Here is a 20,229-nt window from a genome sequence, read left to right on the forward strand (position 1 = left end):
GTGTTACGTTTTCTGTTACATAATCCTGGCCAACAGCAAGGAGTACATGTGTGGATGCAACACATACATGTTCTCATCTGTGCGACCTCTTGGCTGCCCCTCTTGGCTCTTGGGTGCCCCTCTGTTACATCAAGCTAGCTTTTTTGGGGGAAATCATTCTAAAATGCTCCATAGTGGCTTCTGGCTGTCACTCAGCATTCATGCAAAGTCTTGGGATCTGAATAATGGTGGTACCTTCTTTCATGGTCAAGGGAAGTGAGGGAAACTGAAATCCAGTTGACCTCTTCCTGTTTTGAAACCCAGAAGAGCTAGTCTTGCTGTGACTCATGAGTTCTTTGCTCATGCCCTAAGGAGAAAAGGAGTTACTGTATTAGCGTATTATCATTTTCTAGCCTAAAGTGACACTGGAGTGCATCAATGTTTCTGCAACAACTGCAGGGCAATACCTAGTTGACACACACAAGCTAATTCAACTCCCTGCAACCGGGATGGGGAACCCTGCAGATGTTGCTATAATCCCTGCTCTACAACAAGGAATCCCACTTTTTCAGACACTTGCTGAGTGTTGGGTCATTTACAGATCATGGTATTCTCTACAGAACTACTACAACCCATTAAAGAGTACTACTATTGCATATGTAAAAATGTTGTCAAAAAGACCACGTTATGATGCCATATAAAACAACAACAGAGGGTAGGCATTCTGAGAGATGATCAACTCAATTCATCTGCTCCTGCTCTCTAGTGTAGGCTCATGGGACTAAAAGTCTTCCCTGAATAATATTCACAGATAAGCTTTCCAGCAAGTGGTCCTATACATTGCTTCCAAGACTGCTTGTTGTAATTTCTTGCTTTTGATGCCATTCTGCCAAACACATATAAAGCCTGCAATGAACTGTTTACATTTTCGGCTATTCTGTTATATTCTGTTTCATTCCAAAGGCAACAAATACTACCATTACTATATCTACTGTTGGCATGCGTGTACACCCTTTGAGCGTGGAAACGAACCAGAGACTGCATTTGCAACAGGCTCCCAGGCATAGTCATCTGGGTGTAAATGGGGGAAAAAACTTAAGTTGGTGGCAGCGTAACTCTCAGCTACAGCAACAGAACATGCTGGTTAGGGTTGTTTGCGCAACACCCAGGAGCTGTTATCACAATTCTTGGCTGTACCAAATTTGGTGATAGCTTTGTCTTGCAATGCTCTGAGCTGGCTGCAGAGGAGGAACTACTTTCTTAGATGAGCAGCAGCTTGCGGGAATATCAGCCTGTATCACTTAGCAGGGAAAAGCTAACACTCTTGCCAGATTGGTTTGTACTTTCACTCCTCTCCCAGTATTCTAAGCCACTGAATCCTAGGAAACGGTAAAGAGTGCAATACCGCATACTGACCTGTAGCGTGAGGCCTTTGCTGATGGAGAAAGTGTAAGTAAAGCCCTCCTGACCCCTGCTTTGCTGGACTTCCCTGGGCCCCTGGAGCGGTGGCAGTTGAAGAAGCTGTGTTGGTGGCCCTTGCACCTTTTCAAGCATGGCCCGCCTCTTCTGGAGGAGGAGCTGATTTCTCAACACTGCAGAGAGGGAAGACCTATCAAAGCTGTTTCTTCTCTCAGTGTGATGTACTGGTAAAACACATGGGTGTTACTCTGGAGAACTTTTACTGTACAACCTTACTCCCTGTTCCATGAAACACGTTATGCCCTCAGATAAAATCAGTCAGAAATTGACCAGAGCTGATTTTCACATTTACTGTCTTGAAAGTGGGACCCTTGTCGACTTTCTGCCAGGAGGCCGAAGCATTTTTCTAAGACTGAATTAGACTAACGGGATACCGAGACCAGGCCCATTTACCCTGGCAGTAGCCAGCCATCTGCTGCCTCTGTTGGAGGTCTTTTCCAGCATTCCCACTTGTGAGATCCTTCCAGCGGAGAGACTGAAGCTAGGACTTTATGTATATTTTGCATTAGTACTACACAAATGCCACTTAACTTTCCCCACACATCAACCAGGAGCGCAAAACATGTTTTGCCACAGGGATTGCCTATGTTAATGTGCACGCGCACACACCAATGGCAGGATCTCTGCATGGACATTTGCCATTTTCTTCTGCTTTCCAAGTGAAAATAAACCCACCTGGGGCTTTTTGTGCACTCGCAGGGGACTGCTTGAGCCAGTGTTTTTGGAAAGCGGCCCAGTATGGCAGCAGAATATTAAAGACTGAATCCTTCAACTCATCAAACAAGCTTGGAGGGGGTACTGGAATCTCTTCCTGCATGGCCTGTTCAGCTGCCCGGATAGCTCTCCCCAGCCTCCGAGTATCCACTGCAACCTGGAGGGCAGGAAGCACACATTCAGCATCCTGGACTTGGGAGCATGCCAAGATAACCCACAGGAAACATCCTCCCTGCCCACGGCTCTTCCAACAGCAGAATAAAGCAGAAGCAGTAATTTGAGGTCAAGCGTGTGTGCTCTCACTCACACCATTTTCGTACTACTCTGGCCTCTGTTTGGGTATAATCTGGTTTCTCTGCCCGAATGCTGAGAGGCAGCAGCTGCGCGCAGGCAAGGCATTCCCCAGATACAATGAGTCAGGGACTGTGAGAAGCTGAGATTAATTCTGCTGGCAGGAGACTGATAGTAGCATTTAATTATTTTGGAATTACTGATCTGCAGGCAACACCAACAACTAGTTTGCCAAAGCTACTAGCTTTTATTTATTTATTTATTTAAATTTGTATACCATCCTTCATCAGTAGATCGCAGGGCAGTTCACGGCATAAAAATGCAAGATAAAAACACAAAATATGTAATAAAAACCACTGCTCCCTAGGAAGTCTGATCCACTGTCAAACAGCTCTTTGAATGCACCTCCCTTCCCAAATTTTCTCCTTTAGGAGCAGGCTCAAGGGAGAAAAAATACAGCAGGTGTTGCTCCCTTGCCACGCCTGTTGTTTGGAGGTATAAAATAGGGAGCCTTTGCCCCTTGCGCAGGATGTATCCCTGTCACATTTGCTGTCTGCCCCTTACCCAGGAAAGGTGTTGTACCTGTAGCCGGGGCTCAATCTGAGAGTTGAGAAAACAGTCACGTATCACGTGGACTTTCGTCTTCAGAAGAGCCATGTCAAGCCAGGCGTGGTGGGCGTTCTTGAATTTCTGCACCTCCAGTAGAAAATGGAGGCCGCTCTCCAGCACAGGGGGGCCATGCCCCTGGAGGTGTTTGAGGAAATGGAGCATCTCGATGGTGGGCCAGCCCTCTGCGGCTTTCCTTAGGGACTGCCAGAAAGAGGTCCTGTCCCCTTTAACAGGTTGAGCTGTGGCTGCTGATCCATCGCGAGCTTTCTGGCTCTTTAAACGCCTGAGAGCCACTTTGGCAGCAATGGAGTGTAGGAACGGTTCCAGCTTCTCCCAGCGCTCCTCTGGGATCTCGGAGGACTGCATCCCATGCTTCCTCAGCCCCTCACTCATTTCATCCCAGAACTGCTCAAAAGCAGGGGCCAGAAAGGAACGCAAAGAGAGCCGGATTTCCTTCCAGCTGGAGTCACTTATCCCTCCCCCGGCTACCTCCTTCTTTAACCTCATCTTCAGCTCTTCTGGGAAGCAGGCACTTGATCCCACAGCTCCTGGCTTGTCCCAGATCTCTAGAAGCTTCGTCACACAACCCAGGCGCTTTTCACTCTGGGCAGCATCCTGGCAAGCCTCCACTTCCTGGAGCAGTCCCAGAATCCTTTGCAGCGCCACATCCTGAATTTTATGAGCCACCTTCCTATAAACATTTAAAACAACGGTGTTGCTGAGCAGGTCAGGTGCATTTTGAGGGGTGGGCACATCTTGAGGGCTTGGTGACCTCTCTCCAGTTGTCTCTTGCTCAGCAGCACTTCCTGTGCAGTGAGACGTCATGGCTGCCTTCTTCCTGCTTCTTTTCCTGTGTCTCCCTCTGACTTTTTGGTCATGGTGTGGCCAGGCATTCTGCTTCCGTTTCTTTATCCTGCAGGAAGGGCCACACAAATGAGGATCACTGCAGGGCTCAGGAATCACAGCTTCACGTTATCGTTCGATATGAAGCCTCCCTGCTCGCAAAGTATTAGCCCATAAATATTTATCACTCAGAGGACTTGGTGAGGGAGAACTATATTCCAGAGGTGTATCAATGAAATGCAAATTCCATTTTAAGAATAAATCACCCAGATCACCAAGGAATGGTGCATTTGATTTTATTTTTGCAAAATGTAAAGGGACTGCAGTAGTTTGGGTTTCACCTGGGTACTGAGTGAGGTGGGAAAGGTCAAAAGATGGGTGGGGATGGCCTGAGAAAGCAATCTGGACAGGGAGATAAGAGCTTGGGCAGAGAAAGCAAACCCTGCTCTTTCATTTCAGTAGCCATGACCAAGCTCTATTTGCAGATTTTGCACATGTATTTTCAAACTTTCCTCCACACCTATGAGGGCTAGAATCTCTCTCTCTCTTTCTCTCTCTTTCTCTCTCTAAAATATATAAACAAAATGAATTCACAATAAGCGAAATACTTGTAGATTGTGTTGAAAACCGCCCTGTTAATACAGTAGCTTCTGCTACACTTTAAGTTCCATATAATGGAAAGGTTATCAGCAGACCCAGGGGAAAGCCAGACATTTGCTGGTCCCCAAAAAACTTTAGGTACCCTGTTCTCCCCAGATATTACTTTTCATTCATTAGATTATGAATTAGGATATTGTAAGGGCACAGAGGCTAACAGAACAGCATCTTTGTAAATCCAGGCCTCTACTAAATAGAATTCAGCATCTAAGTTGCTCCTTTGTTTCCACAGCATTCTGTATTACCTCTCATTTCCCTCCTGTTTTACTCTATTGCCTTCACTCATGATACTTTGGTCATCGTCATGAGATTCTGGTACACAGTATCTGCAAAAAAGAAAATTAGATGGCAATTTCCCCCCTTTTACAATCAAAGAGCTTAAAAATTATTTGCAAAGAGCACTGGCTGACTGGGAAAAGGATATTTAAAGTTTTCTTTATTGACTCTCAAAACCCATTTTGTTAATAAAGCAACAACTGTGTTTAAACTCAGACTACACCATCTTACATGGTGGGACAGTGTAGGACAGCTTGGGACTCACTCAAGGAAAGTTGTGACTTCATGGCGAAGATAATGGAGCCACATCTCATCCAGAACAGCCAGAACATAGGGGACCACTGGTTCAAAAGTGGAAGGCTTCAGGTCTTCACTGCCAAAGGAAAGCATCCTCTCAAGATGCTGGATGTATTCCAGTATAAGGGCGCTAAGCCCTGCAAGGAAAGGAGAAGCAGAACACAAGGCTGGCTTAAGACCCCCATCTTCAAAGTGCAGGTTTGCTATGATAGTTCTTTGGATGAGCTATTACTTAGACACCAAGTTTCCCCATGCAGTACTACAATTCCCAGCACCCTTAACAAGCTACAATTCCCAAGATTTGGGGAAAGGTGTTTGCTTTAAGGATTTGGTGCGTATGCTGCCTCAGTGTTAACAGCTCTGTGTATGCTGCAGGCCTGCTATTTCTCTCTCTGGAACACTCCTCTCAAATTCGTGTGTGTGAGAGAGAGAGAGAGAGAGAGAGAGGTGCAATGCTGCCAAATTTTGACTGTGGTCTTTCCCATCCCTGGCATGTGTTCCCCAAGAGATAAACCCTGAAGGAATGTGGCCCTCAACAGATCAAAGGGTTCTCACTCCTAACAGACCTAGCTTCCTGCCACCTCAGAGGCATATGACAGAGCAGAGGTAACAAATGCTGCTCCACATTCCTGGATAGCTCACCTGTGTTGCATCCCGCATAAGACGCCATAAATGTCTGAAAAATCTGCCAAGCAATATGGTGGATTTCTGACTGGCTTGCCTCCTGCGCCCATGCAGCCTCATAGAGCTTCAGCTTCCTCCACAGCAACAGGTTATGGGTCTTCTGAGGATCCTCAAACCTGAAGGGTAAACCAGGAAAGCTGCCTCCCTTAGCTTAACAGAGAACTGGAAAAATGCCGCCAATAAAACCAGGAATATAAGGAGGCAGCTGGTCTGCACAAGGCTGCAAAAACATTCCCCACAAGTGAATATCCTCCCTTGGGTCACAGATAGGAAGCAACACCCCCCCCCAACAAAGAACAGTAAATGTTCAGGCTGCTAAGAAAAGCATAACTCACCGAGTCAAGTAGTGAAGAAAGCCGTCACCATCCCCCAGGTCACACATCAGTACCTGGAGAAATCGGGTGGTGGTCAGTGTTTCAGAGGGGTCTGCTGGGAGGTCCAACAGCTTGCTTGGACCAATTCCACTTTTTCTGTTCCTCCTAAATTGCTGAAGCAAAGATGGACAGATATCACAGCCGTAGCAAAGCATTGAATGTTCCTTCAGGGCCTCACTGCTAGATGGAGTGGAGCAAGGGCTAGAACTGTGTCCAGATTCTCCAAGGCCATTCTGAAACTCAGCTTATTTGATAAAGCAGAGTTACCCTAAATACATACTTGGTCACCACGACTACCAGTGAAAGCCTGGAAGCATGTATTGGGAATCTGCAGCTATCCAGATGTGATTGAATCCTAGCTCCCAGCAATCCCAGCTGGCATGGCCAATGGTCAAGAATGATGGGAGTTGTGGTCCAGCAACATCTGGGGGCACAGCTTCCCCACCCCCTGCTTTAAAGCGACCTGGCTGCCAGCCCTCCCCCCACCTCACCCCAAATTCTCATGCGAGTTTCCCACAAGTCCCTAATATCAAGTCACCTTAATTTCAAGTCACCTTAACTTAGTCAATTACAGACCACGGGATGATCAAACTGCTGGGGAAGGGAGGAGGGTTGCAGCAGGGAGAAATCCATTACATCAAGAGAGTTATTTATGATCACAGGATAACAGTATAGGTCAGAAATAAAACAGAACCAAGCATTCTGTGATTTTAAAGGGTTGGTACGCACACCATTCTCGAGTCTTCATTTCTCATTGTGTCCCTTTGGTCATCCACAACAGGAAGCGATGCCGCCATTTTAAGAGAGGACAGGAAGTCAGTACTTGGGAAGAGCTCCTTGTCAATTGGGAAGCCTGAACTGAGCCTAAGCATTCAGAAGTGTTAACATAAACAGGCTGGCATTATTTTGAGCCAACAAACAGCCTTCCACTTTCCCCATTTGAAAAAGAGAGGGAGATGACAGGACACCAGCAAACTCCTCAGCTTGAGGAAGACAACAGAGAATGCAAGCACCCTGAGGAGCCAATTTGCACATTATAGTCACCACATGAAGATCACTTTTAAATGTTCAGTGTAGCAGCTGTTAATGTGTAACAATGAATGTGAATTTTACCTTTTGTACAGAAGGCTAGTTTCTTCACACATCCCTCTCTGGCCTCCAACTAGGCAAGCAAGAGGCATTGCCAGAGTTCAAGGGCACATTGCAGCCTGGCAAGAGCACCCAAGGAAGGTGCAAAGCAAGGCTGGTGAGAGGTGTGGCATTGGGAGAGTCCCAAGCGCCAGGCAGAGAAACATGGAGGGTTGCATTTGGCCCTGAGGCCTGAGGTTCCCCATCCCTGCTCTAGTGTTCCATGCATTGGTAGGAGACTGGATTAGATCACCCTTTGGCCTCCCTTCCAACTCAGTGATTCTGTGCAATAATCCAAGCTCCCGTTTACCTGCCCTAGATCTCTCATAAGAACATAAGAAGAGCTTGCTGGATCAGGCCAATGGCCCATCTATTTCAGCATCCTGTTCTCACAGCGGCCAACCAGGTGCCTGTGAGAAGCAAACAGGACCTGAGCACAACATCACTATCTCCTCCTCCGAATTCTGGCATTCAGAAGCATTTCTGCCTCTGACTATTTAGGCAGAGCATAACCATCATGGCTAGTAGCCATTGGTAGCCATTATCCTCCATGAATTTGTCTAATCCTAAAGCCATCCGAGTTGGTGGCCTTCATTGCCCCCTGTGGGAGTGGTTCCATGGTTTAACTGCATGAAGAAGCGCTTTCTTTTATCTGCCCTGAATCTTCCAACATTCAGCTTCATTTTATGCCCACAAGTTCTAGTGTTTAGAAGGGAAGGAGAAAAACCTTTCTCTATCCACTTGCTCCATGCCGTTCGTAATTTCATAAACTTCTATCATGTGACCCCTTACTCGCCTTTTCTCTAAACGAAAAAGACGTTGCCTCATCTTCCTGTCAAAGGCCTCTCTGGTTATTGAATTTTGCTGCCAGAGTGAAATATACTCAGAGTCGAGAGTGGATTTCATGCTTTTTATTCAGCTCATAGTGGTGAGGAGGAATGGAAGTTCCCCCAGAATGTCTGCTTTAAATACATTATTTACACAATGGGCCCCACGTGATTGGCTAATTCTGGGATTCACCTGTAGGCCAATCAGGTTGCGGATTCACTTTCACCTGGAGCTGGATTGGGTGGCTCCTTTGGACCAATCAGACTGCTGCATTCTGGATCCTATTGTTCTAGGGCCAATAAGACTGCTGCATTCTGAATCCTATTGTTCTAGGACCAATCAGACTGCTGCCTTTTGGATCCTATTCAACTCAGTAAATAACACAGAGAAATATCATTTTACTGCCCGGTGCAGCTGAAAAAAATAACCCATTCCGCACACCCCAAATTCCCGTTCATTTCATGATCCCTCAACACACAAACCTGCACTGCCTGGTCCTCTGGTGGTGAATGAGAAACCGGGGGACCCAGTAGGAGCGCAGGCGCCTCAAAGCATCATATTGGTTTCTGCTCAAGGAAGCAAAAGCAGTCTCCTCAGGGCTTGAAGTTTCATCACGCTGCTGCTGCCAGCAGAGGGTCAGGAAAGCAGTAGTGTTATTATGCAATTTGTAGAAAATGGAAATGAAATAACCACTTGTCATGTTTCTTCTAGACACTTGCAGTTGCTACCACCTCCTTTATTGCTCTCACACTGGCTGAGTCCAGGCAAAGTTCCTCTAATACAAGGGTGTGTCTAGGGGCCGGATTTAGGTTTGATGAGGTCCTAAGCTACTGAAGGTAATGGGGCCCTTTATATGTCCAGCTGTCCTGGTCAACAACAAATTGTCACTGCTTTCTGTGTTGAATATATGCTATGTGGTAATTTATGGGCCTAATAGGTATCTAAAGCCATTTGCACATAACAAATAGGAGCCTGCACAACACAAAACACTGTTGCTGTATGTACCTTTTATTTTATTTTATTTTTTATCTTATGTTTTGGAAATGTACATCCATTTGTTTTTTCCTTTAATTTTTTGGGGGTCCTTCAAGAGAGTGGGGCCCTAAGCTATAGCTTGTTTAGCTTATAAGTAAATCTGGCACTGGATGTGTCACCTGTGTGACAGCTCCCAAGGTGTTATTGGACTACAACTCCCATCATCCCTTCCTATTGGCCATACTGGCTTGGGCTGATGGGAATTAGATTCACCAATATCAGGAGTACCACAACTTTCCCAGCCCTGTTTAACAGCTTGTTGAGCAAGGTATGTACTTCAAAGGGTGTGGAGTATGCCAGTTGGAATGGAAACTACCACAGAAGCAACAACAATCACACCAGATACCCTTCATATAAATGGGGCCTAAATTCTTTCACAGGTGGTAAGGCTTAAATAAGTTGTTCTCATTATTCACACATTCTTATAGATTTCCTGAGTTCTATACATAGAACTATCCGTGTAGGTGCTCTAAGGTGATGCCTTTTTAAGACTTTGCAAAAGACTGTTGATAACTCTCAAGTTCTGCTGACTTGTCTTAAGATGGTCCAAAAAGGCATAAGTGAGGGGCGGAGATTATCATAGCCAGGGAGGAGGAACAAATCAGATGTCTTTGTCAAATAACACAAAAGGACAAGACTGTCATTTGAACGAGACACAAAGAGCTGGTGATTGCAGTTTTGGTATAGGTCCACCCACAATGGGAAGGTGTGGAAACAGTGGCGTGATGCAGAATCAATCTGCAATGAGCTTTTATTTTTAAAGCAGAACAGCCGTTACTGAATGCTGCAAAAATAGTCCATGTCTGGAAGCACCCACAATGCAAAGTTGGAAACAATGGTAAAAAGGCCAACAGAGGGAGGATAGAAAGAGGAAACAGAAGCTTGCTCTGATACAAAACACACCTCCCCCCCCCCCCCCATCATGAGATTCAGGCTACAGCTTCAGGAAACAAAGAATTTTCCTGACAGAGGAGGTGGTAGGAGGTAGACATTTGTCCCTGGGCTTCCACCCCCATGCAGGCTAGCAGCTGAGCTATGCAGTTGGCAGATTTGTCAGTTTCCCCGGGGAGAGCAAAGGTTCTCTTAAAGCTGTGAGCTGGAAAAACGCAGGGGCACCTGCACCCCAAGCAGCATTACTCACCCGACAGGCAGGAGGAAGCATCAGCTTGTACTTGGCTTGAATGCTCCTGCCAACAAAAGAAGAAGGAAAAGCTAGAGCAGGAAAAGTCTGAGCTGAGTGCAAGCTGGCTGAGCCAGAAACTTAGATTTGGTGAGGCAAGTGGGTGGGCCACATAACTTAGAGAGCCAGTTTGTTGCTAACACATCATGGCATCAGCCTGCATGGGGCTCTCTTCTATTGTGATACCACCCAGATGTTTAAGAAACACTGAAGTGGTGGTCATGTGGTGCAAGACAGCACCAGCATCGCTATTAGCCCCACTGGGGGTGCGGGAAGTACAGTCATCTCATAGGTGCCTGCATTTTTATCCATGCTGTGGAGCTAATAGCAGCTTTGAAGGTGATACAGTTTTGGTAAACAGCATGACAGAAAGGATTAAGCATCTTCTGCCAGCTAACAAGCAGGGGCGAAACTAGGCTTTATTTCACCCAGGTCAAAGACCCAATTTGGCTCACCCCCCCCCCCCGAGGCTTCACCCAGGGCAATGATGATGATGATGATGATGATGATGATGATGGCTAGGCCCTTGCTCCCTGTAGCTACAGCACTGCAACAAGTGCTTTATAAAAAGACCCAGTCAGGGATCTCCCATGTCACATCTGTATAGCCATTCTCCTCCACATCTAGTTTGAAAAATTCATTTGCATCCATACCGAAGAGCGCTGAAAAAGAACAGCTGGATCTCCTGGGATGCAGTTCTGGCCTTCTCCAGGCGCGTGGTGTGCTCCATAATATCCTCACAGTCAATCCAGAAGTCAAGGAGGTGGATTCCCAGTGTGCCATGGAGGAACTCCCTGAAGCTGTCCATGCCAGCCCTCTGCAATACAAGAGGGAGGGAGGGAGGGGAAAGATAGCTGGTAGAGCTGTAAGCACCTGAGAGGAGAAGGAAATGCCACCTGCCCACAGCTATACATCTGAGGGCCCATTCTATGGCTACGTTGCACAAGAGGAAAAAATGGGGAAAGTTACATGCAGGGAGAAGTGGGGTGTGTGTGTGGTGCTTCAAAGCCCTGCCCTTTCCAACATGCCATTTTTACCCAGTTTACTCATGGAGGCCCCTGGTGCCAAGTACAGCCCTGAATGGGTCTTTTCTGTAGTAGCCCCCCTGTCTATGGAATGCTCTCCTCAGGGAGGTCCACCTGGCACCAACTTTGCCATTGTTTCAGCACCGGGCAAAGACAATTGTGTTTTCCTTTCAACTGACTGTTTGTCATGTTCTGGGTGGTTACCTTGAGAACTAATTCTTTCATGACATGTATTCTTTACTATGTCTTTAACATGTTTGTGCAATTTATTATTATTATTATTATTACATTTCTATTTTGGTTGTAAACTGTGTTGGGACTTTTTGTAGTGGGAAGCAATCTATAACTTTAATCAACCTAAACCTAGTGGAGGGTTCTACACGCATGGAGACCGAATGCCCTAATAGGGCCACTGTTGTTAACACTGCAGTTCACATCACCATTGAACAGAGTGAGACAACCACCTTTTCTCCTGTGACTTTGGTAGTCATCATCGAAATACAAGATCAGAGAATCAGAGACTTGGGAAGGACCCTGAGGATCATATAGTTGACACCCCTGCAATGAAGGAATATGCAGCTGTCCCTTTCAGGGATCGAACCTGCAACCTTGGCATTTATCAGCATCACTCTCTAACCAACTGAACTATGCTATATAGATGGATCCATAAAAGTCAGGAAGCAGGGAAAATGAGCTGGATAGAGAGAATGCCCCCAAGCCAAGTTTCTCATCAGGATGCCACATTACTCACAGTCCCTAGGATCTCTTCTTTTAGCTGCTGCAGAGCGGCACTTCCAAAGCAAGGCAAAAGAAATGTGTCCCCTTCCCCTTCCTGGGACTTCCTTGTCTCATTCAAGTCAAACTGCAATACCTTCCCAGGACCTGAAAATGGCTTCTGGCAACTTCGAAAGGAACAGATGGAACAGTGTGTCAAAACCAGACAATTGATGGGGACGGCTTTTTGCAGGCAAATCTTAGGGCATTAACAGAATTAGATAGTTCAAAGGGATATCAAAGTTCATTTAGTCTGATGTAGGAAACATACTATTACAACATGCCTGTAGAATATACAGGATGGGTGCCACCACTGATAAAGCACAACGCCGTGTTGCTGTGCTTCAGGCAGCCAAGAAATCTGGATCATATTCTCATAAGACAAACAAGGCATGCAGGGAGGAACATATAGAAGAAAGCAGTCTGTAAGGTACTCAGGTCCCAAGCTGTTTTAGGTTTTTAAAGCTTAAAACAATTGCCTTAAATTGGGCACAGTAATGGACTGGCCACCATTGTAGATCAACCAATATGGACATAATTCTGTTCTGATAACCTTTATCCAGTAAATATTCTGGCAACAGCATTTTGCATTAGATAACTCTCAAGCATGGAAAGCTTGAATTCATAGTCACCATGAAAAGTGAGCTGCGCCGTACACATTGCACAACAGATTTCAGGTTTCACAAGACCATTTCATCTGGCAGGAGAACATTACATTAACTTGGTTAGAAATAATTTGGTATCCTCGTCATGGCACTTTTAGCAGCCAGACTTACCCGTCCATGTGAAGTTCAGTGAATTCTTGATCAGGCGAGGAGGCAAGAGCAGCTCTGCTTAGATGAATTGGAGTTACCACTGGCTCACCAGCATTGGTCCAGCCACTTCTGAGCCTTCCTGTAAGGGGACGCATATCAGAAGCAAAATCACAAATAGCTGACCTTTGAAAGCACTTCCTTCCAGGGGCCAGGGCAATGAATGCACCCTTTTCCAGCTAGCTCTTAGCCAACCTCCAATTTCCCCAACCTAGCTGCAGGGTTCCTACCAGTTGCTCTTCGTATGCTGGAGTCAGACAGGAGTCTCTGGAGCTGGAGCCTGCTCAGATGTTCTGCGGCTGGAGATAGAGCTAAACTCAAGATACCTGGGAACTCCAAAGATATCTCAGTGGAGGTTTGGCCAGATGATCTTACAAAATGTCCTGCAGGAAAGCATGGAGACAGAAGGTTAGAGGTATCAGAAGGAAAATGTTTACAGATGAGCTGATGGATGGCGAGGCTTGCTCCCCCCACCTGGGTGTAGAATAGAAATACAGTGGTACCTCGGGTTACATACACTTCAGGTTACATACACTTCAGGTTACAGACTCCACTAACCCAGAAATATTACCTCAGGTTAAGAACTTTGCTTCAGGATGAGAACAGAAATCGTGCTCCGGTGGTGCAGCGGCAGCAGGAGGCCCCATTAGCTAAAGTGGTGCTTCAGGTTAAGAACAGTTTCAGGTTAAGAACGGACCTCCAGAACGAATTAAGTACTTAACCCGAGGTACCACTGTAAGTGCAATGGGTTCATGTGACAGTAGGAAGGCTTGGATCCTGCCCCATCTAAGTCATTTTCCAAACTCCCTTTTGACATGGTCAAGGCAACATAAATAATTTTACTTTTGCATGGCAGGTCTCTTTTAGGAATCTTAGCTTGGATTACTTTAAAAAGAACTAGCCAAAAATTCACTGACAACAAATCTATCAATGGCTATTAGGCGATGGCAGCTTCATGTACTAAGTAAAATGGTTGCTATTGCTGGAAAGGAGGTGATCCTTGGTCATTACCATTTTCTGCACCTTTACCATTTCTAAAATACCTTTCGAGGTGAGGCAACCAGAACTATACACAGTATTCCAAGTGCAGTCACACAACTTAGTTTTGTCTTCTTTCCAGCCAACCAAATAGCAGTCTGAGAGCTAAACATGTGAAGAGACTGACAGGCATCTCTCCAGCAGTGGAAAGGGACCAAGATATGGCTGAGGAGATCCACTCCTGAGGGTGCAGAAGACAGCAGCTGAGGGAGACTCACCTAGGCAGGCTGGAGTACTGCGTGTTTGGCTAGGAAGTCTTAGCAACACGTGGCTTGGGACTCCAGTGGGCTGCCGCTCTGTTGATGAATGGCTGGGGATGCTGGAGATGGCAGTGCTGTCAGACTGGCGACTGAACCCACGAATTGCATAGCGACTCCCTGGGTACTTCTCATCCAGAGGACACAGCAACAGCTTTGCCAGTTTATACTCCAGGTAAAAGAGAGTCCTAGCAGGAAACAGGCAGCAAATGAACGCTTCAGAAACAGTGACAGCTCAGAGCTCCAGGCCACAGGAAGGGCTGCAAGGCATTATTCTAAGCCCACTTTATCCTTTAGAAAATTATTTTAGGTGGTACTTTCATCATATTCACAGTTAAACTGTTAACTTTTACAAATTAGAAAAGGGGGGCATGATTCACAAATCCCCCCCCCTTCAGAAAGTCTACTTGCACATGCTTCTGTGACAGAAAATTGGGTCTTCATCCCGTGTGACTGCAACCTGGGACAGATTTGCTTGGACACAGCATGAGAATATCTGTTCAAGCCCCTTGGTTTCAGGGACTTGAAGTTTAGCTATTGTTACTTATGAGGGAAGGAAAAGTACATGCTCAAATTATCCTCTTTGGTTGCCTGCGATTAATGCAATACTGCATGGAAGGAGTCATGTCCCAGAGCTCAGTGCCGCTTCTGAAAGTAATTAAGGGACCCAATATAATATGGGATGAAATTAAGCACAGGAACTGGTTCTGTTGTTCTAGCTGTGAACATGACTGGGCCAAACAAATAAAACTGCTGGATGTCAGAGACTTACTGATCTGTAGGATGGGCATATTACACACTACATGACATTCAATGGCTTCCGTGTTTCCTGTCCATTTCCCTCTTCGTAAGATTAAAATGACTGCAACCACCTTATAGACACATAGGAATTCACAGCAGCAGGAACAAAACCCTGAACCCATATCTGAAGCATGGAAAATACCTGCAATGCAACAGGTCAAGGGAAAGGTAAGAAATAGTGCAGAGCATTGTATAGGAAAATGCAAACAGATCCAGTGCTCAACCTTTGAAATGGGTGGAAGCGCTCCTGCGCTAACCAGCTCAGGGCCCTTTCCCTCTCTGTATCGGTTGCTCCATAGCAAAGGGAATTTGACCCAATTGGCAAGAGGAAGCCATCCAGCTCCTGCAGTCGTCCTGTCAGCCGGTCATAATGCAGTCTAAGAGGGAAAGCCTACTTGAAAGAGAAAAAGCATCCCTTTAGGCAGGAAAGTGGCACATCACCTGAAAAGCCAGTAGAGCAGTGTCTGCAGAGGTCACTTTTAGTTCTAAGAAGAATATGAGCACAGAGTATTTCTGAGCAGTCACTCACCACAGGTACTTCGGCAGCCATTAAAACCTGGCTTTGCAACCGGTGCTACAAATATATATGCCAGAAAGTGGAAAGCTGGAAGGGCAACTGAGCAAGCATTTAGCCTTGTCCTTACTCCATTGCATCAAACAAGTAACTGTTTGTTTGTTTTAAAAAATGCAAATGTGCAGTCATGCCTCACATGCCTCACATTTATAAAATATTTTTTAAAATATGTCATGGGAGGTGAGAGGCCAGGAATAGAAGATGGGGACACAAATTGAATTACGGTACTGTACTTGGTTCTGTCTTCCATGGGCTCTGGCTCCCCCTGCTGTCGGTCTCCCTGCTTTCTGACCTACCAGTCCCAATGGATCCTGGCCACCTCTGCTATTTGCCCTTCTCCCCACATCCACTGTGATCCCAATGAAAATTCCTTCCTGGAGCCATTATTAACCCTGGAAATGAAATCTCCATTTACATATATATTCATCAGAGTTGTAGTGTGAGGTGGGGCAAGGATTAATTCTCCTTGCCCAGTCCTGATCTTATAGAAACCGTCTTTATACCAAGTCAAACCACTGGTCCATCTAGCTCAGTATTATCCACACCTACTAAACAGTGGCTTTCTAGAATTTCAGGAAGAAATACTTCACATCCCCACTTGGAAGACACCAGGGATTGAACCTGGGACCTTTTGCATGCATCCCTTTCCCACAAATATCCCCCACCCACCTGCTGTTTACATTTAAAAACAAAACAAAACCCAATGTACTGTTCTGGGAAGAACAGCATGTCAAGTATCCTTCTAACCCAGCCAAAACCCAGAGTTCAGATAACAGGGAAATATGTGACCTCTACTCACAGGCATAGCCAGAAAAGCATTGAATGTTTCCAGAAAGAGGTCATCATAAGTCAGCAGCTCCTCTAGAAGCTCATGCTCTGAAACAAAATCAAAAACCAAGGCAGCAATGTAAGACACTGAGGTCTACAAGCCTCACACAGAGGCTCACACTGAGAGGAACCGGGTTCACGTCTCCGCTTCTCCACATGCAGCTGCTGGGTGACCTTGGGCTAGTCACACTTCTCTGAAGTCTCTCAGCCCCACTCACCTCATAGAGTGTTTGTTGTGGGGGAGGAAGGGGAAGGAGAATGTTAGCCGCTTTGAGACTCCTGAAGGGGAGTGAAAGGCGGGATATCAAATCCAAACTCTTCTTCTTCTTCTCTGCAACACCCAGGAACAAGATCTCATTGGTTTGCATAAGGGAAACCTCATCTGGAATCATTCATGGATACTTTAACAGGAGCTGATGGCAGCCAGAGCTCAGAACATCTCAGTTAAGACAGGATGGCTCCACAAAAAATATGCTGAAGTACTACATTTTGGAGGTATCATATCATAGTCACAAGAAAATCATGTAATAACAGAGTCTTGTGGCACCTTAACAAATTATGGCATAAATGTTTCTAGACTACAATTCACTTCATCAGATGCACCTGAAGTCATATCTTAATAGTTTGGTCAGTCTTTCGGGTACAATAAAAAGGAGTTGTTTTTTCCTGTAAGAGACTAAAATGGTCACTCTGAAAATTGTATCATGACACTTTCCACACAGTGAGGAAGATATTCTGCTGAGATTGGGAAATGGCTTGTCTCTCTCAGTATTTTCTTCAGGTTTCTGATTTGAAAGATTTGGATACCTGTAATTCTTGTGAGCTAATTTTTCAATGCTCATTTAAGTTTTGGTGTGTTCTGAGGATGGCTTTTTCTTTCTTTCCATATATCACAATCCCATCCATGTATGTAATAAGAAGGCTGGGCAAGGTGTGTGTGAGTGTGTGTTTAATCTTGTGCTTCAGATGCAATGTGAACACTATCTTGGGGGATGCATACAAAACCGGTCTGAATAATTTTATATCACGCACACACAGTATTACACACAAGATACGGCTTTGCAGCCCAGAAATGGAAGCGAGAAGAAATTCTGACAAAAGAAGAATGGCAGACAAAATTAATGAACTATGCAGAATTGGACAAAATGACAGGAAGGATTCGAAACCTGCGGGACCAGAGATTTACAGAAGATTGGAAGAAGTATATGAATTATTTGAAGAGCAACTGTAATCAACAAATTAGAAGACTCCTGCTGGTTTTCAAATATTCTCAGGGACGGACTTTGGTAATCTTTCATAATATGGCGCCCTGCGTGAGGCCAAAATTTGGTGCCCCCAAATAGATCTTCTGAATTGTGGATCTTCTCAATTTTGTGTCCCCCTCGGTTCGGCGCCCTGTCTGGGGGCGGAACTGCCTGCACCACGCTAAATCTGGCGCTGCTATTCTGTTTGCTGTTACTCCACCCTTAGATATTTTCACTGCTATGGAATGTAGATATTAGTTCTGCTTATCTCATGCATTGCTGTGACATGCTCTATGGGGAGCTGGCTTCAGGCAACAGGCCAACTGGCAGACCAACTCTGCATTACGAAAACATCTGCAAATGTGACATGGTGGCTGGCAACATCAACCCTGCCGTGTGGGAATCCTTTCCAGAACACTGCAGTGCCTGGAGACAGACAGTCATGTTGTGTATCCATAGCAGTGACCAGAGAAAGAATGACCGCTGGGAGGAGTGCAGAAAGAGCAAACACCATGGTGCATCTGCATGAGTAGAATGTGTGCTTTTATTTAAAATGCATCTCTGGGTTATTTGTGGGGCATAGGAATTCGTTCATTTCCCCCCCCAAAAAATATAGTCTGGCCCCCCACAAGGTGTGAGGGACAGTGGACCAGCCCCCTGCTGAAAAAGTGTGCTGACCCCTGAGTTAGAGTGTCAAACTGGGAGGACCCAGGTTCAAACTTCCAGTCATGAAGCTCATTGGGTAACCTTCAGTCAAACACTACTTATGCTAACCTACCTCACATAATAATTGTGAGGATTAAATGGAATGAGGAAACCATGCATGCCAGCCTGAGCTTCAGGGAGGGTTGGGCTATAAATGAAAGTTTAAAATACATGAAGTTCAATCCAGGGGCTATTTAGTACATAATAAGGTATGCTCTCTGTTCCCGTTTTTGAAAATGCAAATAAATTTCTTTTTTAAAAAAATACACAGTAAGGTAAATATTCCTACTTAAATTTCAAAACATATTTAACCATATAGTAAAACAGAAATGGATATAAATTCTTTTGATTGATAATTATATTTAACTGCATGTTTTCCTTGAATTTGGCCTAAATTTTTCTGTGGCACCTTTCCCTGTTTTCTCTCTGCATTTCAACAGGCAATAGGTGGGAGAGGAAAGTTCAAGTTTTGTTGGAAGGAGCCAGATGTAAAGAAGGAACACACAGAAAAGGAAGAAAGAAACATAAGTAACTGAATGAGTCTAAAAGTCAACCTTCAGTAACTTGGAGCCATTCCACTCTTACACTCTTTGATTTAGAGTTAGACACTCATCAAGTTACCTTTGGACGCACAAGCCTTATCTCCAAATGACCATATGAAAAGCTTAACTGTCTCTGAACATGGAAGTTTCATACCGATAGACCTTTCCTTGTGAATGTATCATCTCCTTTTGAAGCCATCAAAACCACTGGTCCATCACCACATCTTGTGGCTATGAGTTCCATATGTTAATGATAGGTTGTGTAAAGAAGTACTTCCCTTGGTCTATCTCACACCTGTAGTTAATTGGTTTCATTGGGTGACCTCCAAGTCCACATCCTGCATCGTTTTGGAACTTCTTAATCTCTTTCTAAACTGCATATCCCCAAACACAGGCTCCTCTCAGGCAGCTGAAAAACTCAGATCTCTTTTTCCACTTTTTGGCTACATTGCCCATCCCTAAACTGTTCTCTAGAATGTGGTTGCCTAGCAACCACTCACTACTGCTGTCTAGAATGTCTCTCTATGGTTTTCAAGTGGGACATCCCTTTTGGGAAGAGCAAAAGCCAGAGCAGAAGCACATATATGAGATGGCCACACAAAAAAGGGAAGCTTGCCATTCTGTGACACTATTACATGGCTATAGCTTCATTCCAGCTCCATCCCCCCAGGATGAAGTTCATTTTAAAAGGCTCATCCTCCAACTCATGTACTTATCCCTGAATCTAACCATTATTCAGAAGTAAGGAATGTAAGGAGGCAGCAATTTCCACCCCGTCCTCTGCTTATCACAATCAGCACTCTTTCTGTTCTGCTACAGTTCAGTTTCTGCTAAAACCTACATTATTCATCTAGGCCAAAACCAAAATAATCAATTGTGCAATTAATTTCAATGCATTTCAATGGAAGGGAAAGATGAAAAACAATGCAGAAAAAACGTAATGGTTTACATAAATTTCTGGACAAAAAAACCCATCAATACCGAATACTACATGTATTTTGCTTACATGATTTCCATTCCTGCCCTCAAATGAATGTGCCAATAGTGGTGATTTGTGCTCTCATTTCCATTTGATTGACTTCTCCAGCATCCCTATCCAGAAGAAATTATACTCACCTGTTCCTGGAGTCTTGGTTCTGGGCCCTTCTGTTACGTGCATTTTTAGGGCGATTGTGGAGAAGACTTCTCTTCCTCTCCTCTCCTGTTTGCTTTCACTCAACTGAAGCTCTGTTTACAGGGGAAGTATTTACAGTTG

General features: G+C 45.1%; 1 protein-coding gene across 2 annotated transcripts; it reads right to left on the minus strand.

Moving 5' to 3' along the window:
* Positions 1–106: 106 nt before the first annotated feature.
* Positions 107–20,229, minus strand: LOC307212149 (uncharacterized protein). Of its 2 annotated transcripts, none has more exons than XM_079969175.1 (19): positions 20,091–20,229; positions 16,455–16,531; positions 15,306–15,472; positions 14,242–14,468; positions 13,216–13,368; positions 12,950–13,067; positions 12,151–12,301; positions 11,028–11,191; positions 10,336–10,381; positions 8,642–8,778; positions 6,935–7,067; positions 6,165–6,316; positions 5,788–5,945; positions 5,114–5,282; positions 4,818–4,898; positions 3,046–3,985; positions 2,134–2,329; positions 1,396–1,571; positions 107–346 (listed from the first exon to the last, which is right to left on the minus strand). In XM_079969175.1, the coding sequence occupies exons 1-19, from the start codon at positions 20,131–20,133 to the stop codon at positions 188–190; spliced, it is 3,447 nt and encodes a 1,148-aa protein (XP_079825301.1). In that variant the 5' UTR covers positions 20,134–20,229; the 3' UTR covers positions 107–187. The 2 variants fall into 2 exon arrangements, with proteins under 2 accessions (XP_079825301.1, XP_079825300.1); XM_079969174.1 differs by having other exon boundaries at positions 8,642–8,781.

Source organism: Podarcis cretensis, assembly GCF_951804945.1.
Source record: "Podarcis cretensis genome assembly, chromosome: 3".
In the NCBI taxonomy this organism is placed as follows: domain Eukaryota; kingdom Metazoa; phylum Chordata; class Lepidosauria; order Squamata; family Lacertidae; genus Podarcis; species Podarcis cretensis.

What these genes read in the sequence shown, in the direction of transcription:
- LOC307212149 (XM_079969174.1), bottom strand. Translation starts at nt 20,133, where the DNA reads ATGCACGTAACAGAAGGGCCCAGAACCAAGACTCCAGGAACAG. An exon ending in ATGCTTTTCTGGCTATGCCT is followed by an intron (nt 15,473 to 16,454) that starts GTGAGTAGAGGT and finishes TCTTTCAAGTAG; the next exon opens with GCTTTCCCTCTTAGACTGCA. An exon ending in AAGAAGAGATCCTAGGGACT is followed by an intron (nt 11,192 to 12,150) that starts GTGAGTAATGTG and finishes CTTGTATTGCAG; the next exon opens with AGGGCTGGCATGGACAGCTT.